This window comes from Dreissena polymorpha, chromosome 10 (assembly GCF_020536995.1).
Source record: "Dreissena polymorpha isolate Duluth1 chromosome 10, UMN_Dpol_1.0, whole genome shotgun sequence".
Taxonomy (NCBI): Eukaryota; Metazoa; Mollusca; class Bivalvia; order Myida; family Dreissenidae; genus Dreissena; species Dreissena polymorpha.
In genome coordinates, this window is record NC_068364.1 from 3881178 (window position 1) to 3897714 (window position 16537).

Here is a 16537-nt window from a genome sequence, read left to right on the forward strand (position 1 = left end):
AGTTTGATAACACATTGTGCCCAAATATAGATACATATGCAAACAATATGTTCTCTTATTAAAGAAACCAAGTAACGATTCTTTACAGTAAATACACTTGACAGTGCATCCATATGCCTAAGGTTATTCTCACTATCAAACTTAAAACTAAACATCTATTTGGGGAGAAAATGCATCATGTTAATATAAAATCACATATTTTTCTAGAACCATTCTTAAGACAAAGCTCCAATCTGCAGCACAGGAACCACTTCCTGCCATTTCCATTTTAAGAGTTTTCCAGTCTCCAAATGAAGAGCCCCAAAGGGAAGATAAATCAAGGAGACGACTTGCAATTGAAGGCTACAATCGAATGTGTAGTCTACACTATACTGTCAAACACCTGAGGCTCAGAAAACTAATTGGTGAAAAGGATCCATTTCATGACATTTGTGCACTATAAAAAACAGGGGGACATAAATCTATTACGGGTGAATTGGTAAATTAGCAGAGAACTTATCTTTCAGTATGACCGTTGAGGTAAAGAGAGAGGGTGTTACACGAGACGCATCATTTGTGTCGCGTTCTGGGAAAACTGGGCATAATGCATGTGCGTAAAGTGTTGTCCCAGATTAGCTGATCAGGGACGACACTTTCCGCCTAAACTTGATTTTCGTTAAGTAGAGACCTCCTTGAAACTAAAAATACCATAAAAGCGGAAAGTGTCGTCCCTGATTAGCCTGTGTGGACTGCACAGGCTAATCTGGGATGACACTACGTACATGCATTAAGCCCAGTTTTCACAGAACAAGGCATATTTTAAGCTGGTGGTCATTTGAGGTTATTAAGTGCGACATTGGGCGATGATTGAGAAAGATGCTGTCCTGACAAGCTTGGACACATGCACCGACAAACATATCTATATGAAGCTATATTGAGCTTTTCGCAGGCGGGCTACAAACAAATTGAACATTTTTTTATCCCGAAATTTATAATGAAAAGCTATTTTTGACCAATCAAATAAGAGAGGATAGCCTGATTTATTATAAAGAAATTAGGGCCATTCTTGTTTCAACAAACCTGTGGAGTTAAACTGTCCCGTGAGTAGCCAACTCGTGAATATGGAAGCTCCGAATTTTTGTCTGGAAAAAAAAGGAGTAATAAAAGACACCTGATTAATTACCTAGTTAACCTCCATGAGATTAATTAGAATATTATCCTTATTGAAAAAATTGTCTTACTGTTCACATAATATTATGCACTTCAATGTTATACTTAAGTATGAACACTTATACTTGGAATATCATAATTGGTAAAGTAGAAACAGGAATTTATTATCATCGCATTTGAACTCTTACCTTTAATACAAGGGACAAAATTGTCACAAAACCAGGTTTTCATTGTGAAAAAAAAATCTGATAAAGGGAGAAAACTCAAACTGAACTTTTGAAATGACCAAAAAAAATTAACCCCCTTTGTAAGTTTTTTTTTTTTTTAAATCTATTTTTAGTCGTGGCGACCTTGACATTGGAGATATTGACGTGATTCTTTCGTGGGACACACCGTCCCATGATGGTGAACAAATGTGCCAAATGATTTTAAAATCTCACAATGAAAGACATAGTTATGGCCAGGACAAGCTCATTTATGGCCATTTTTGACCTTTGAACTCAAAGTGTGACCTTGACCTTGGAGATATCGACGTAATTATTTCGCGCGACACACCGTCCAATGATGGTGAACAAATGTGCCAAATGATTTTAAAATCTGACGATGAACGACATAGTTATGGCTCGGACAAGCTCATTTATGGCCATTTTTGACCTTTGAACTCAAAGTGTGACCTTGACCTTGGAGATATCGACGTAATTATTTCGCGCGACACACCGTCTAATGATGGTGAACAAATGTGCCAAATGATTTTAAAATCTGACAATGAACGACATAGTTATGGCCCGGACAAGCTTATTCCGCCAGCCCGCCAGCCAGCCAGCCAGCCCGCCAGCCAGCCCGCCCGCATTCGCCAATCTAATAACCAGTTTTTTCCTTCGGAAAACCTGGTTAATTACTATTGTTATTGTAGGGGCTTGAAAATTATAATCATCATGTTTAAACAGTTACTTAGAATATCATTATTGTTTATGAAGGGGTTTAATCAGTGCCCTTGAAAAAAAAGAGTTCAAGAGTACCAGTTCTCCTTTAGAGAACCAAGAATTGGGTTTTACTCATAGATAGGTAAAAACAAAAATTGATATTGACTTAATGCACAAATGCTCAACAGGGCAGTCAAAGAGAACGCTATATCCCCAACGGGATTTTGTTTCCTTTAAGTGTTGACCTGTACTTTGAGCCAGCTTGATTGACCCATTACTTCTGATTATCTTCCACTTAACATTAACTTTTTATCAAAATCCTTCAAGAGTATAGGAAGTAGACATATACAAAAACAAAGGGCCATAATGGCCTTAGATCGCTCACCTGTATAATGGGTCATGACCAGTTTCAAACACAGGAAAGTAAGACTATAAATAGCTTGTGACACAGAGGCTTGGCCATTTTCGGACAGATGGACAAAGGGTGTTCCTTTAATATCCCAACCCAATATAAATCATAATTTATGTCATGATTTTTTGAATACAGATTGTCACATTTCTAATGAATGTATTAGAATATGCAAAGGAGATATTAACTCAGATATTCCTATTTATCAACCTGTATTATATTACCATTATATGTGTTCACTTACTTAGAATATCATTGTTGTTCATGTAAGGGCTCATGCTATCCTGCTGTTGGTTTCCGTACTGGTGTTCTTGATACATCTGAAAAATCAGTGTGAACAGAATACAGAATTCATCACACACTTTTTACAAAGAGAAATATTTATTAGTACTCGATTTACTCTGGAGGCAGTACCTGCTATAGCCTGTACAGAAAATATATACACTGTAATTAATTACTACAAAATGTCTGCATTCTTTTTTATCATTAAGGTAGTAGAGTACTTACAATTTTTAGCCTAACAAAACAATTCTGCAATTCTACATCTACCTTCTGATGTATTTTACCTATACCAAATAAATTGTATGATGCTGTAAAAAAAATCAAAACAAGTATTCAATTTTGTTGTAAAATCAATTTTAATATTGGATATACATATATATTTCAGGGTCTAACACACTGATTGCATGCACTATGGAAAAAAAACAACTTAGAATTGTTATAACTGCAAATAACACATCTGTGTATTAAAATAATGTATTGAAAGTACGATATTTTGTACTAACTTTCATTTAAATTGTGAAACCACTACTATTTGTCATACACTAATTTTCGTGGATTTTTATGAATCCGCCCAAGTTTTACATAAGGCATAACACAATCAATTAATTTTAGGTCTAACAAATTTTCAGATTTTTAAAATGGATGAATTCAAAGTCAACCGCATTAAATAAAGTCACAGCAGCATATTTCATTTACACACAAACTCTACTCACCCGTGCGTCGTTGTACCCCGGTGGTTGACCATGTGACCAGGCAGACCCCACCTCCTCACCTGAAAATACAGGGGAGAGAATCTCTTTAAATAAGGGTCATCACAGATCCAAAACTGCAGTTTATCCCTTTTCCACTTGGATACCTATTTTCACTCATTTGTAGTCTCTTATAAAGTTAAATTTAGAGTCCCTTAAACGTTTTATTTTATTTAAGACCTATCTTACTAAATTCAAGTTTTAAAGGCTTCCATTCCAACCATTAGATACTCAGATGAGCAGCAAACAGCATAAAACCTGAACAGACTGCGAGTAACTCGCAGGCTGTTCTGGTTTTATGCTGTTTCCAAAAGCCATTTTCACTTTGCTTCTTATGGGGGATAGGGTTATTTGGCTGTCAAAATGCATACATTGTCATATTTTTTCATTGACAGATCCAGAGAACACTACTTTTTGAAGCTACTAACATTGTCCGAGTAGAACAAACATTATTTCGGACTCGTTCAAGGAACTTTGCACTTTTTTTTAAAGCTAGCCTACCTACAGTGGCAATTATTCAAGACTTATTTGGGGAACCAAACTGTGCCTTTGAAGGCTACATAGGCAATTATTATTAGCAAATTGTGGAACATGTCCACTACTAAATGTCCCTCATACACTGTATATATATAGCATCACCCCTGCTATTATTTGACATCTTGCAATATTGGCATTACTTATTTGGACATTGATTTCATCCGTCTAGGCTTCACCTAGCAATACACATGTCAAATACAGACTTGTCAGCTCAACAATAACAACAGTTTTTGTTGTTGAGCTTGTTGTTGATGGGCTAGAGAGAAATGGGGTGGATACGAGGGGTTTGAGTCGAGGGGCAGACGTCACAATTAGCAGATTCTTTTTAATTCTATTTTTAAAGATTCTTATTTTGCAATTTTTATTGATTCCAGTTGTTTTCACAACAAATCTAAGTTTTAACATACAAGCTTAATATAATACCTGACATTTTTTTCGGCGTAAGCTGTATTAAGCCAGCTTTTCACCCTGACTTGACCTTTGTAAGTGTCCAATAATACTCAAATAAAATTTCCCGCGGCTAGGTACGAATGAATACACTTCATTTATTCCATTGGCTGATTTGAGTATAACACCAGAACATTGGAAACATATCCGCGTCTTTGTAACACTGTTTTACTGCATGAAACAATTTTATCTCTAATGAAAAGGCCCAATAGATAGAACAGTTTTACAATCAATTTTTGACATAAATACAGTTTGTGCGTTCACCTTTTATTTTCAGAGAATTACCAGCGCAAAAGCGTTTAACTAAAGGCTATGTTGTCATATTTAGTACTTACTTGCATTGCATTTCAACCCGCGAGGTTTCGGGTCAATACGCGGCCATTTTGTGAAAGTCAGAGTTTATATACAGTTCATCACCGGAGTTCGCAAAAGGGGTTGCGATCATTGTGTCTTACTGACAATAACGTAGTGACTGTAATGCATTGCATTCCAATCCGCAAGGTATCAAGGTCAGTTTGCGGTCAGTTGCAGAAATCTTTATATAAACGCCGTCTCGTAAACTTTGTGCACTTGAAGTCTGTTTTGATAAGAAAGATACTAAATAAAGATATTCGGCGATATTATTGTGGTATGTCAATCATCGATTTTTAATATGGTTTCAACATTTGCATGATAAGGACCAATTTTGATAAAATTAATTAGAAATATTTATCCATTTAGACCAGTTTATTAAGCATGACCACAATAATTTGCTATACTATAATTATGCAGTTAAATAAGATTCAAGTATTGCCGGCTGACCTATATGCACTCGTTTATTTTCATGTTTCTTGTGTTTTTCTATTCTGTTAATATAGATATCTGAGTAATAATATCACATAAAGCAAAATAAGCCACGAAATCTGGCGCAACACCCCGTAATTGATTTGCTTATGATGTAGCTAAGAACTGCGCAGAAAAAAGGCATCCGCTACTTTTTATCTCATAGAGATAACTTTTGATCGTTCATAAACATCGACCACAATCAACGCCGTGTATCTTTTTAAAAAGATATTTCTTGTTTAAACTAATACCTCGTACAGAACTCATTTTTAATTGGCTTAAAGCCAGGTCAATTCTGACGATATATTTTTCCATATTAGGTTAGTAACTTTTCATACTAGGTCAGTAATGTTAACTAATGTTATGTATGTTCACAATATTAAATAATTAAATACATTATTAATTTAATGACCCTAAATTATACTGTACCAGGCCATACAGAAGCCCTTTCATTTATGTATTACCAAATCTTTCTATGGATTGTACATGTAGTAAGCAATCTGCTCAAGATTGCCTTCACTAGTAGTAAAATTAATCAACTCAAGAGAAGTTAAATTTAAATTAATTTAATCTTTCCCAATTGAACAGTTTTTTTACACACAAATAACCTTTTAACAATAGCGCTATATAACTTTTTTGAATGTTTGAATCGATTTTGTAGAATTTTGAAGTGGAAAACCATGTCAATTGGTTTTTAATGGGCTAGGTTTTTTTTTAATTCAAAATATTAGCACATGATAAAATAGATACTTTTAATACGTTTATCTTTAAGCATTTAAGACCATTAGAATATGATAGTTCGTTTGAAGTAAGTGACCAAACTGTGAACAAATAGTTAACACAAAATGCTTTTTTCTATTTACTTCTATTTGTTTTTTTGTTTTTTTTACTGGGCTGGGGTGAATAGGTTTCTGTAACCTATAGTATCAGTTTTCATCATTTTCCACAGATTGAAAATCTAGTAAGCAAAACCACAAAGATATCAAGAAACAAACATTTAGTACAGTGTCCCCTACAAAACAGAAATCAGTCACACTTAGCCTATTACAAACTGAAGCCCCTTGTCAATAATACCACCTTTGTGGAAAACGCCAGGTGTGCAGAGTTGGAAAGATTGAAAGATTAAACATGTATCTACTTTTTTTCAACACACAGATGTTTGGTTTAAAGACACATTACCTGGCATGTTTCTTTTTCAGTTTGAGTGATTGGCATACAGATTTAAAATTAAAATTGTAAAATTCTTATGTTTCTTTTAAAAAAATTATTTTAAACTTTATGCCATAAGTTTTACAGATCAATGAATTTTTTTGTATCACTTTACACACATTAGATAGATCACTGTTTGAACTCACAGATATACATTGCACTACATTTTAACTGTCCTGGTTTATTACAAAGATCTGTTCTTTTTTGACAAATCTCTTTAAAAGACGTTAAGACTTTAACACATGTTCCCCACACAAAAAAATCAGAAAAAGAAAAACAAATGCAGTCAGATTAAAAGATTTATATGACTTTAAAGATATGTTTTAATAGGTATTTACATGCATTTCTATTTTCCAGCAATTTATTGATGAAATTTGTATTTTTTAACACAGACATTGTTGAATAATTGTAATGCTTTTTAAGACCAGTAAGTTGGAAATACACTTGAACTTTTCTTGAATGTATAGAATGACTTTTGTTCCCTCTGTTTCGTTCATTATATTCAAATTGAACTATTCCCGGCAAGACAACCGGTAAAATTTCTGCAAAACATTTATTTAAACAAGATTTTACTTTAAATAGAAATTGGTTTCTGATATTTCATTCAATGACCTTTATAGAACATGTGTTATGATGAAAGAAAAAAAAATCTTCCAATTAATTTTAAAGCAGTAAAAACTCCAACTCATAACAAACCCCAGTAAAATTACATGTAATAAGAAGTTCAAAAGGAGGCAATATTATAATTGATGAAATTCACAAAGAAAGAATCAGTTGACAACAAGAAAATCTCATACTTGTTTGAAATTCTTTACAAAATATCAAGGTAATAGTCGAATCCTATAATAATCAAAATCTATATATTTTTACCTTCAACAGATACAGACACCGTGTACTTAAACAAAAACGCTTGTTCGCGGTGTTCACTTTTCCCGATGGGTGACATTTCGCGGGGGACAGACATGCTACTGACCGCGGAGTTCAGCGAACACCTAAAACCCCCACCATTGCACGCTATCGTTAACGGGAACACCCGTGATCACCACGATGCTGCGGAGCCACCCTTAACACCTGTCTGCAAGGGTCATTCACGCGTTTTAAATGTACATGTACAAAATAATATCATATACTACATATAGATATTACATGTATGTGCACATGTATGCGTAATTAAATTCGGACAGTACATAAAGTCAGTACAAAGATTGGCAACGACCACAGCTTCATGGCTTTATCCGTCCATTTAACCGATTTTAATCACTTAGAGGTTAAACGACCTTCGACAGCTAATTGGAGTTAATCTGTTGTGTAATGTCAAAAAAGGTGTGAAAAACTCGAGAGTTAGTGTTTATTACATGTATTCCCTATCAGAGCATTATGTGTAAGAAAAATAAATGAAATAATCCTGACGATTTATTTACATTCTAATGCAGAATGATGTAACTGTTAACAGATATTCACTTTCATTTTTACCCGTTATCAGAAAGTCCCCGGGAAGCACGTTTTTTACATACTGCGTATGAAGCAATAAAACATTTTTGTGTACATGATTGTATTGCATTCAATCTAAATTTAAATTTGCTTGTCCAATTAAGCTGTGTCCCATAATGCACTGTACTCTTTACACTTCTGAAAAATGGCGTACAGTAGGCATATGGTTGTGTTTACCGGTATAACATATTTATCGTCATAAATGTTTAAGCTTATTTTTTCGTAAGTGATGTATTTATATTGGATTATCGGATAAATGTGAACATTAGAAAAGCAGTATGTATACAGTAAATGTGAACATTAGAAAAGCGGTATGTATACAGTTACGATTTAGTTCATTAGCCACAGTATTTAAACAAATAAGGGATCAATAGACAATACAATACGTTTATGTTCAATTATTTTATTTATGCGATCTAGATGAACACAGCGGTAGATATTATGGGTCTGCGGTGTTTCGCGGTGTTTGCCTTTTGGCAAACGCTCCCCCGCGACATTTGATAGGAACACCCATCGCGGGGTTTATATTGGTAAGCGAACACAGTGAGATGAACACTGTGGCGAGTGGTGTTTGTTTAAGTACACAGTGTCTGTTCTGTTCAATATGTTTCCCGGTTTCTTCAATATGGCTTTCAACCTTTTACAATAATTGCCCTCATTCATTTCAGCTACTATCCAATACAAATTAAATCATACTAGGTACTTGGAAAGTGACAAAAATTCAGTGGTCTGAGTGTGAAACTGATCTATTTGCCTTACATTTCCTTATGAGATACAATTGTTTTGCGCCTGGCCCTTAAATGTCAATCATGAAGTGACTTTTTATGGTTGTAAGGACAGACATTAAGCATCTGTTTTCTCCTCTCCCAGGACAGTCTCTGACTCTGTTGCTAATTAAAACACGTTGTTGACCAGGTCTGGTTAACAAATGCAGCCAGTTGTGTTTTTCAATCAATGTCTATCAACACAAAGAGCGGTATATATTTCAAATCAATGTGGGCACTAAGGTTAAGTTTGTACGCTCCTAAAACAACGATTACAAGAATAATTGTCACAAAGGGAGCTGACATTTTTCCAGAACTACAAAAACAGTCTTTTCAAGTAGCAGAATATCTATATTCACTCGTAATAATTAAGACTTTAACTTGAGTCGTTAAGTTGGGTCCCTAAAGGATTTTACAAAATATCTCAGTCTTAATATCAAGTCTCAAACTTAAAATATACACCAATAAGAATACTAATAACACGTGTAAGGAAAAGTATGCCAAATAGCATGTTTTTTCTGACATTTCAATTTACACTGATGAAATGCAGTAAAATGCAAGTTTTAATCCTTAACATTCTTTAACTGACTCAAAATACCTAGTTTGATTGTATTATCTGATGACCATTAAGTGTTTGATTGTGTTGCCAACAGTAGTTCTGTAACAATATTTAAATTGATTCCTTTATGCTAGCTTTTAAATTTCACATTATCCAGACTGATTTAACTTTGCCACATGTCAGATTTGATTTCCAGGTGAAATATGCTGCAACCAGTGCATGCCAGTGCCCTCGCCCAATATGCAAAATTTTCTCTGAAAGTCTTGCACTTTACATGTGAAACCTACCTTGAGAGCAAGGAGGGCTTTAAAGATCTGTGTACATTATGCTGATAGCACATTTTTACTTTCACCCATGAGTTCACAGCCATACAGGCTTATCAACCTTATTTGTACATAGGTTACATTATACACTAAATCATTTTGTATCCCTCGGTGGTCCATTCGAAAGTAGTGCCTATTTCTTAAGAGTTCCTTTTCTCTTCGGTATTAAAAGTGATTTAGCGATCGCACCCATGCTTTTTTGTGATTATTTCCTGCATCCTGTTTGTGTCTGCAACATTTTGGCGCATTTCATTGGGGATTACGCAGATGACTGTTTTGGGTGCGTTTATTGAAGTACGGTGCTTTTGTCGAAATTTCACTTTCGAAACTCTGTTTTCCGAGGGTGCTTGCCTTTGGGCGAATTTTACTTTCTTAGAAGTTGCGAGACCATAAATTTTTGACTGCATGTATTGAAAGAGGACAGATTTATCTTTAAAATGATACCGGTCTTGCAAAATTTGATATATAGGAGATACAAGAAAAAATGCTTTGAAAGTTGGCAGTTTTATAATGGGACCCTATGGGAAATGGAATTGGTGTAATTTTACCTACATATGATGATATGTTATGTTGGCTTTCCTTCATGAGCTTTCATTTAATGACAGTACACTGTATCAAGACTGGTTACTCATAACTTTATATGCCATACACCATTTCCAGGTGGAATACACTCCACACAGTCTACAAGGCATGTGTCTTTTACTGGTCTGCTTACAAAATTTTGTATGATAACCTTTTGTGCAAGATTGTTGCTCCAGAAATAGCCTAGATCTGCTATCTAACTTCAACAAGATAGAAGTAATGTGACATCATCAGTATTTGCTGTATTCCTATGATCATGAGCATCATCATAACCAGCACTACAATCTTGATATTTGTAATTATCATCATTACCATCACCACCATCTACATCATTGCCATTACAACCACCAACCATAGCAATCATCATCATAATAATAATAACCAATGTCATCATCATCATCATCATCATCATCATCATCATCATCATCATCATCATCATCATCATCATCATCATCATCTTCTTCTTCATCACTTTATCTTCATTGCATTTTTTGTATTTCCATTTGAATTGTGGCTATGCTGTTTTAAAGCAATTGGTATCATTAGAAGTAGGTTAACATACACAAGCAGGTGAAATTAATCATGAACACATTTAGTGGATTTCTTCCAGCAGACAAGACTGGTTTACTAGGAACATATGTTTAATGAGAGTGACAGGTGAAAATCTGCAGAACTATTCCAATCTCCATTGGTTTATAGGTAACATGTGCAAGACTGGTACAACAGGTGTAAATATATGAAAACCAGTCCCTCAAAAGCATGTGTCTTGCGCTACCAGATGTTTACATGGCATTCTGACCTTAGCACAGGAGAAAAGCTTCTGTAAGAACTGATTTTCAGGTTTCTTCCCCAGAAAATATATTGTTACCACTCCATTTTATGAAGTTAAAATAACATAAGAGCCTCATGCTGGGAAAACGAGGTTTAATGCACATGCATAAATTGTCCTCCTAGATTAGCTGGGCTGTTAGCTCAGGCTAATCAGGGATGTGCTTTCCACCTTACATTTGTAACTGGCTTTGCGCTAAGATGATACTTTCTTTAAACAAACAAGAGATGTGTTTGTCAGAAACACAATGCCCCCTAATGCGACGCTTTTTGTTTTACCTTTGACCTTGAAGGATGACCTTGACCTTTCACCACTCAAAATGTGCAGCTCCATGAGATACACATGCTTGCCAAATATGAAGTTGCTATGTTGAATATTTAAAAAGTCATTGCAAAACTTAACTGTACAGTAAAGTTTTGGGACATAATTTTTTTACCTTTGACCTTGAAGGATGACCTTGACCTTCACCTTTCACCACTCAAAATGTGCAGCTCCATGAGATACACATGCATGCCAAATATCATGTTGCTATGTTCAATATTTCAAAAGTTATTGCAAAGCTTTACTGTACAGTAAAGTTTTGGGACAGAATGACAGACAGAAAGAAAGAGAGACAGAAAGAAACTGAGGCCAAAAACAATATACCCCCGATCTATTGATCGGGGGACATAAAAACAAAAGGTGAACGTTCCTTCTCAGACTGTCCTGTGTGGACAGCACAGGCTAATTTGGGAAGACAATTTACACACATTCATCAACCTTGTTTTCCCACAGTGAGACGCATATCCACGACATTTTGTTAATGTCACTATGTTTGTAAGATCTTTTTTATATGTTTGGTTTCATAACATGTATTAATAAGCCTTAGTTTGAACTCGTTTTCTGTTGTTGTTTTTTATATATTTTTTTAATATTTGTCACTTTGTTTGTATGCTGCAGTTTTTGTTATTTTACTCTTGTTGCTACTTGAGCTTTCTTGCGATCATTCATTGTACTATTCTTTGTTTCACAACATTAACAATTTCCGGACTGATTTTTCATGAACCCTTTTAAAAAGAGTGAATTCTTATTACCAATTCCCACTTAATTGACATTAATTAGTTGGATATCATGATACGCTATATTTATGCATAAACCCCAAGTTAGCATTTTAGGATAAATTTTGGTAAACAATGATCAAGTTATAACAGTCTTTTAATGAGCACCTATGGCACTTTCAAATATTAACCAACAGTTTTACTAAATTAAGCACACAAAATAGGATAGGTTGGGATAGTGGAAAACAAAATAATTTATTTTGACTTTTAAAATACTTTTTTTCAAAAGGCTAAAAACTTTTTTTGTTTTGGAACAAAAGTTTCTCAAATGGTAGAGTGGTTCTAGAGTCATGGTGCATGTGCTTTGTTGTTGGTGGTATTTTAAAATACCAAGGATATAAACTATTCGGTCAGACCATGGCTTAAAAAGTTGTTGTTGCCAAATGTTTGTCAATTCACAGCTATAATACCAGATTGTTTTCCATACGCTTTTGACCTAGATTTACGATATAAGAAATGTTGTGACATGTGATGCCGATTGTGTGTGTCTGTGGGGGGGGGGGGGGGGGGGGGGGGGGCGCGACCGACTGACCGCATTTTTTTTTCTCACCTATTGGGAACGTGGTACAGACATTTAATAGGAAATAAAAATTGAGTTGTCATTCCGAAAAATTAAATTACCGACCTTGCACGAGTTTGGATTAGGAATTACACAGCCCTGATCATATTAAGACCAAAGCTAAAATATATCAAAACTAGAAAAAAAGGTGATCCATAAGCTTTGGCAATACAGCTAAAGCATTATATACACTTTTACAGAAAATATAATTACTGTGAGCACAGATGGTATGTCTATTGTATGAAGATAACAAGCACTTGTGCAGCACACACGAGAATTCCTCCTAGAGACTAGTTTCTGAGTAACATATGGGTATCACATATGCTCAGCTAACTATATGTAGTACAAGTGGCTTTAACAGATGTCTCTGAACAATTTCACTTTATTGGAGACACACACCATGCTAATTCTTTATATTTTTATGTTTTATGTTTTATATCTTGCACAAGAATTTGTTAATTATTTTTATCTTGTTATTTTCAGACTTTACACTGTATGTTGTACATTATTAAAAGTGCTTAATTCAAACTATGTAGTCTTGTGTGTTTTTTATTTAATTTTTCAGATTTTCACATTTACATATAACTGATGGATGACTGTATAACTACAAGGGTTTTTAAAAAAGGCCAAAAAACAGACTCAATGCCAAACCAAACAGTAACGATCCCTTACCGATATTGTTAAAAAAAAAATCCCACTTTTTTAAAATGTATTTTTTTAAGAAAGAATTGTCTTATAATTATTAGATCCCAATTTTATTTCTTAAACATCTAACAAAGTATATAATCAAAATTTACATGATTATGTAATCTCGCTTTGAATAATTATAAAGAGTTATATAAAATTAGTTTTTTCCAAATCAGTTTCCTTTTAGCTTGAATTGCATTTTTTAATGGCCATGAATTGGCCTGATTTTTACATTTTTAAAGATAACAAGAAATGTGTTTGTAAGAAACACTATGTCCCCTTGTGCGCCGCTTTGATTTAGTTTTTTTTACCTTTGACCTTGAAGGATGACCTTGACCTTTCACCACTAAAAATGTGCAGCTCCATGAGATACATATGCATGCCAAATATCAAGTTGCTATCTTCAATATTGCAAAAGTTATTGCAAATGATAAAGTTGGCGCAAACCAACCAACAGACCAACAGACAGGGCAAAAACATAATGTCCCCCACTATAGTGGTGGGGGACATTAAAAATTCCCAATTTTGTCCACTTTGTCTAACAAAAAAAATTCCCCAATTTTGCCATTTTATCGATTTAACCATTATCTGTTATCTCATGTCATATAAACCATTATCCATTCCCTATATAATAATATTGACCGTTATGAATATTCTCTCTTCTCTTTTGTAATTAACCACTATCCGTTAATTTTGTCATATTTAACATTAGAAGGCCCATTCGGATTTCCCTGCAGGTCAATTATCATTATATATTAGTTTGATTCATATAAACTGGTTTAATAATTTTAACAGAGAATGTGTATATTGTTCACTAAGTTCCCAATGTAGTACTTTTGCAACAAAAATTTATCCTAATTTTGTTATTTTCTGATTTCAATGGTTCAGAATGGTCTGAAAAACAAGAGGCATGTGACCCTAAAATTCCTTCACAGACACCAACAGTACTGTTACATAGACGCAGATGGCAGTTACAGTTACAGCAGTGTAGAGAGCTTCCAGCATTACATGTGGGCAGATGGCAACCTATACAGCCGGCAGAGAAATAACAGTTGTGTGGGGGAACATAAGGGAATTTGTCATGGAAACTAGAGCTTTACTTGGCAACATCTAAGGGTTACAAGTTACTTTTGTAGATGTCAGCAAAAATACATACTTATCGCAATATTTCGGACACACCATGTAACCATCTGCAAAAATAGCTAAACTTGTTTATTTTTGCACATGTTAAGCATGTAAGGTCTTTTTGACTTTTTGCCATTCAAGCTTTCTACATGTATATCCAAACTTACATCGAGATTGACAAATGTAAACTTAAGTAATTGACTTGAAACCAATAGTTTTCCTCCACTGAGTGAGTGGGATGACAAAATTAATTTAAGAATCATTACAAACACTGACACAGAATCAAGAACAAGATGTTTTTCCTATTAATCCTGCAGTTTCAAATTTCCTGAACAGCTTGTTGGTTGGGGGAGTAGGCAACATACTGAAGAAGCATGCTGTTCCTTATGGCAGTCAACATATGGCCGTAGTATGTAAACAAAGTACAACACATTGCAAGATGGGACAAGGCTGCAAATATTTAATGGCAAATGAATAAATATTTGTAACAAGAGATGTGTTTGTCAGAAACACAATGCCCCCTAATGCGCCGCTTTTTTTTTAAACTTTGACCTTGAAGGATGAACTTGACCATTCACCACTCTAAATGTGCAGCTCCATGAGATACACATGCATGCCAAATATGAAGTTGCTATGTTCTATATTTCAAAAGTTATTGCAAAACTTTACTGCAGGTATTTTTTTTTTATTTTTACCTTAGACCTTGAAGGATGACCTTGACCTTTCACCACTCAAAATGTGCAGCTCAATGAGATACACATGCATGCCAAATATGAAGTTGCTACAGTACAGCCAACGCGGAACAAACATATTTTGCGATCCGCGGCGGCAAGGCGCAACCAGTCAATGCCGAGTCGGGTGTTGAAGCCGCGTCAAGACACATTTCGCCACAAAAGCTTCGCATCTGTCCGCCGAGACATGCCGAGGCAAGCCGCAATCCGCGACATGACGCCGAGTCCATGAACATCTTCAAATCCAAATTTTTTAAAAATGATTAGTTAGTTAACCCTTTCCAACTCAGACGCAAATTGAACATGGCTATTTGCAAACAGCTTTCAACTAGAACAGCCTGCGAGTAACTTGAAGTCTGTTCCGGTTTTATGCTGTTTGCTGTTCATCAGTATCTAAGGGTTGGAAATGAAACCTTTAAAACTTTAATCTAGTAAGAAAGGTCTTTAATTAAATGTAACTTTCTAATAGACTACAATTGCGTCAAAATACGTATCTAAGTGGTAAAGGGTTAAAAGAAATTTAAAAGAACAATTATAATAATATTTAAAATCATAATTAATTTAATGTGCGCGGATTGAAAATAGATAAACTAGTTAATAAAAAAGCATGCTGTTGTTTTGTTTTTAGTGATTGCATTCTCGTTTCTAAAGAAATTGCTGTCATCCAGATAGAAATAATTATTACTTTAAAAGAATACAAATAAAAAAAAATCAAATTTATAAAAACAAAATACGATTATCACGGACATGTATTAATAAAATTCCAATAATAATTTGCCATTGTCATTTTTAGAATCGGCTAAAGTACTTTAAGTTACTTTGTGTGCATTTATTGCGCCATATGATTATTGCCTTTATATTAAACGATCAACAAACATATTTGTTTTGGGTTTAATTTTTACGACAACATGTATTAGCATATAAGCATATTTAATGTGTCTGGCCAAGTTAGTTTGTTTCCCGCCCGTAGTGTATGTATTTCACCCATAAATGTCACGTAATTATGTTTTGGCACATACAAGTGGTCAAGACTCCAGCAGTTGGTGAATTTATAATTGCTTGTTGTTTTTGCTTTTATATTTTAGCTGAGACATTTAGCAGTTTGAAGCCACATCAATAACCAACTCTTAATTGTTGTTTTGTTAAGCTTATCAGCTTATTATAACTATTGTTTGACTATGCGTATATAAAGTAGTTTCATTTTGTTATATTATACAATTGATATCGCTAATCATTACCCGATAATCCCGTATATTCCAGTAA

General features: G+C 34.5%; 1 protein-coding gene across 4 annotated transcripts in view; it reads right to left on the reverse strand.

Annotated features, from left to right (window-relative positions):
• The window catches only part of LOC127847088 (transcription factor 4-like), a 104839-nt gene that overhangs the window by 52422 nt on the left and 35880 nt on the right, over positions 1-16537 (reverse strand). For all 4 annotated transcript variants that reach the window (XM_052378688.1, XM_052378687.1, XM_052378686.1 and 1 more), the window contains 3 exons: positions 3477-3535; positions 2726-2801; positions 1060-1121 (listed from right to left, as the gene is read on the reverse strand). In XM_052378688.1, coding sequence (XP_052234648.1) covers positions 1060-1121; positions 2726-2801; positions 3477-3535 — 197 coding nt within the window. The remainder of the gene's footprint in view (positions 1-1059; positions 1122-2725; positions 2802-3476; positions 3536-16537) is intronic.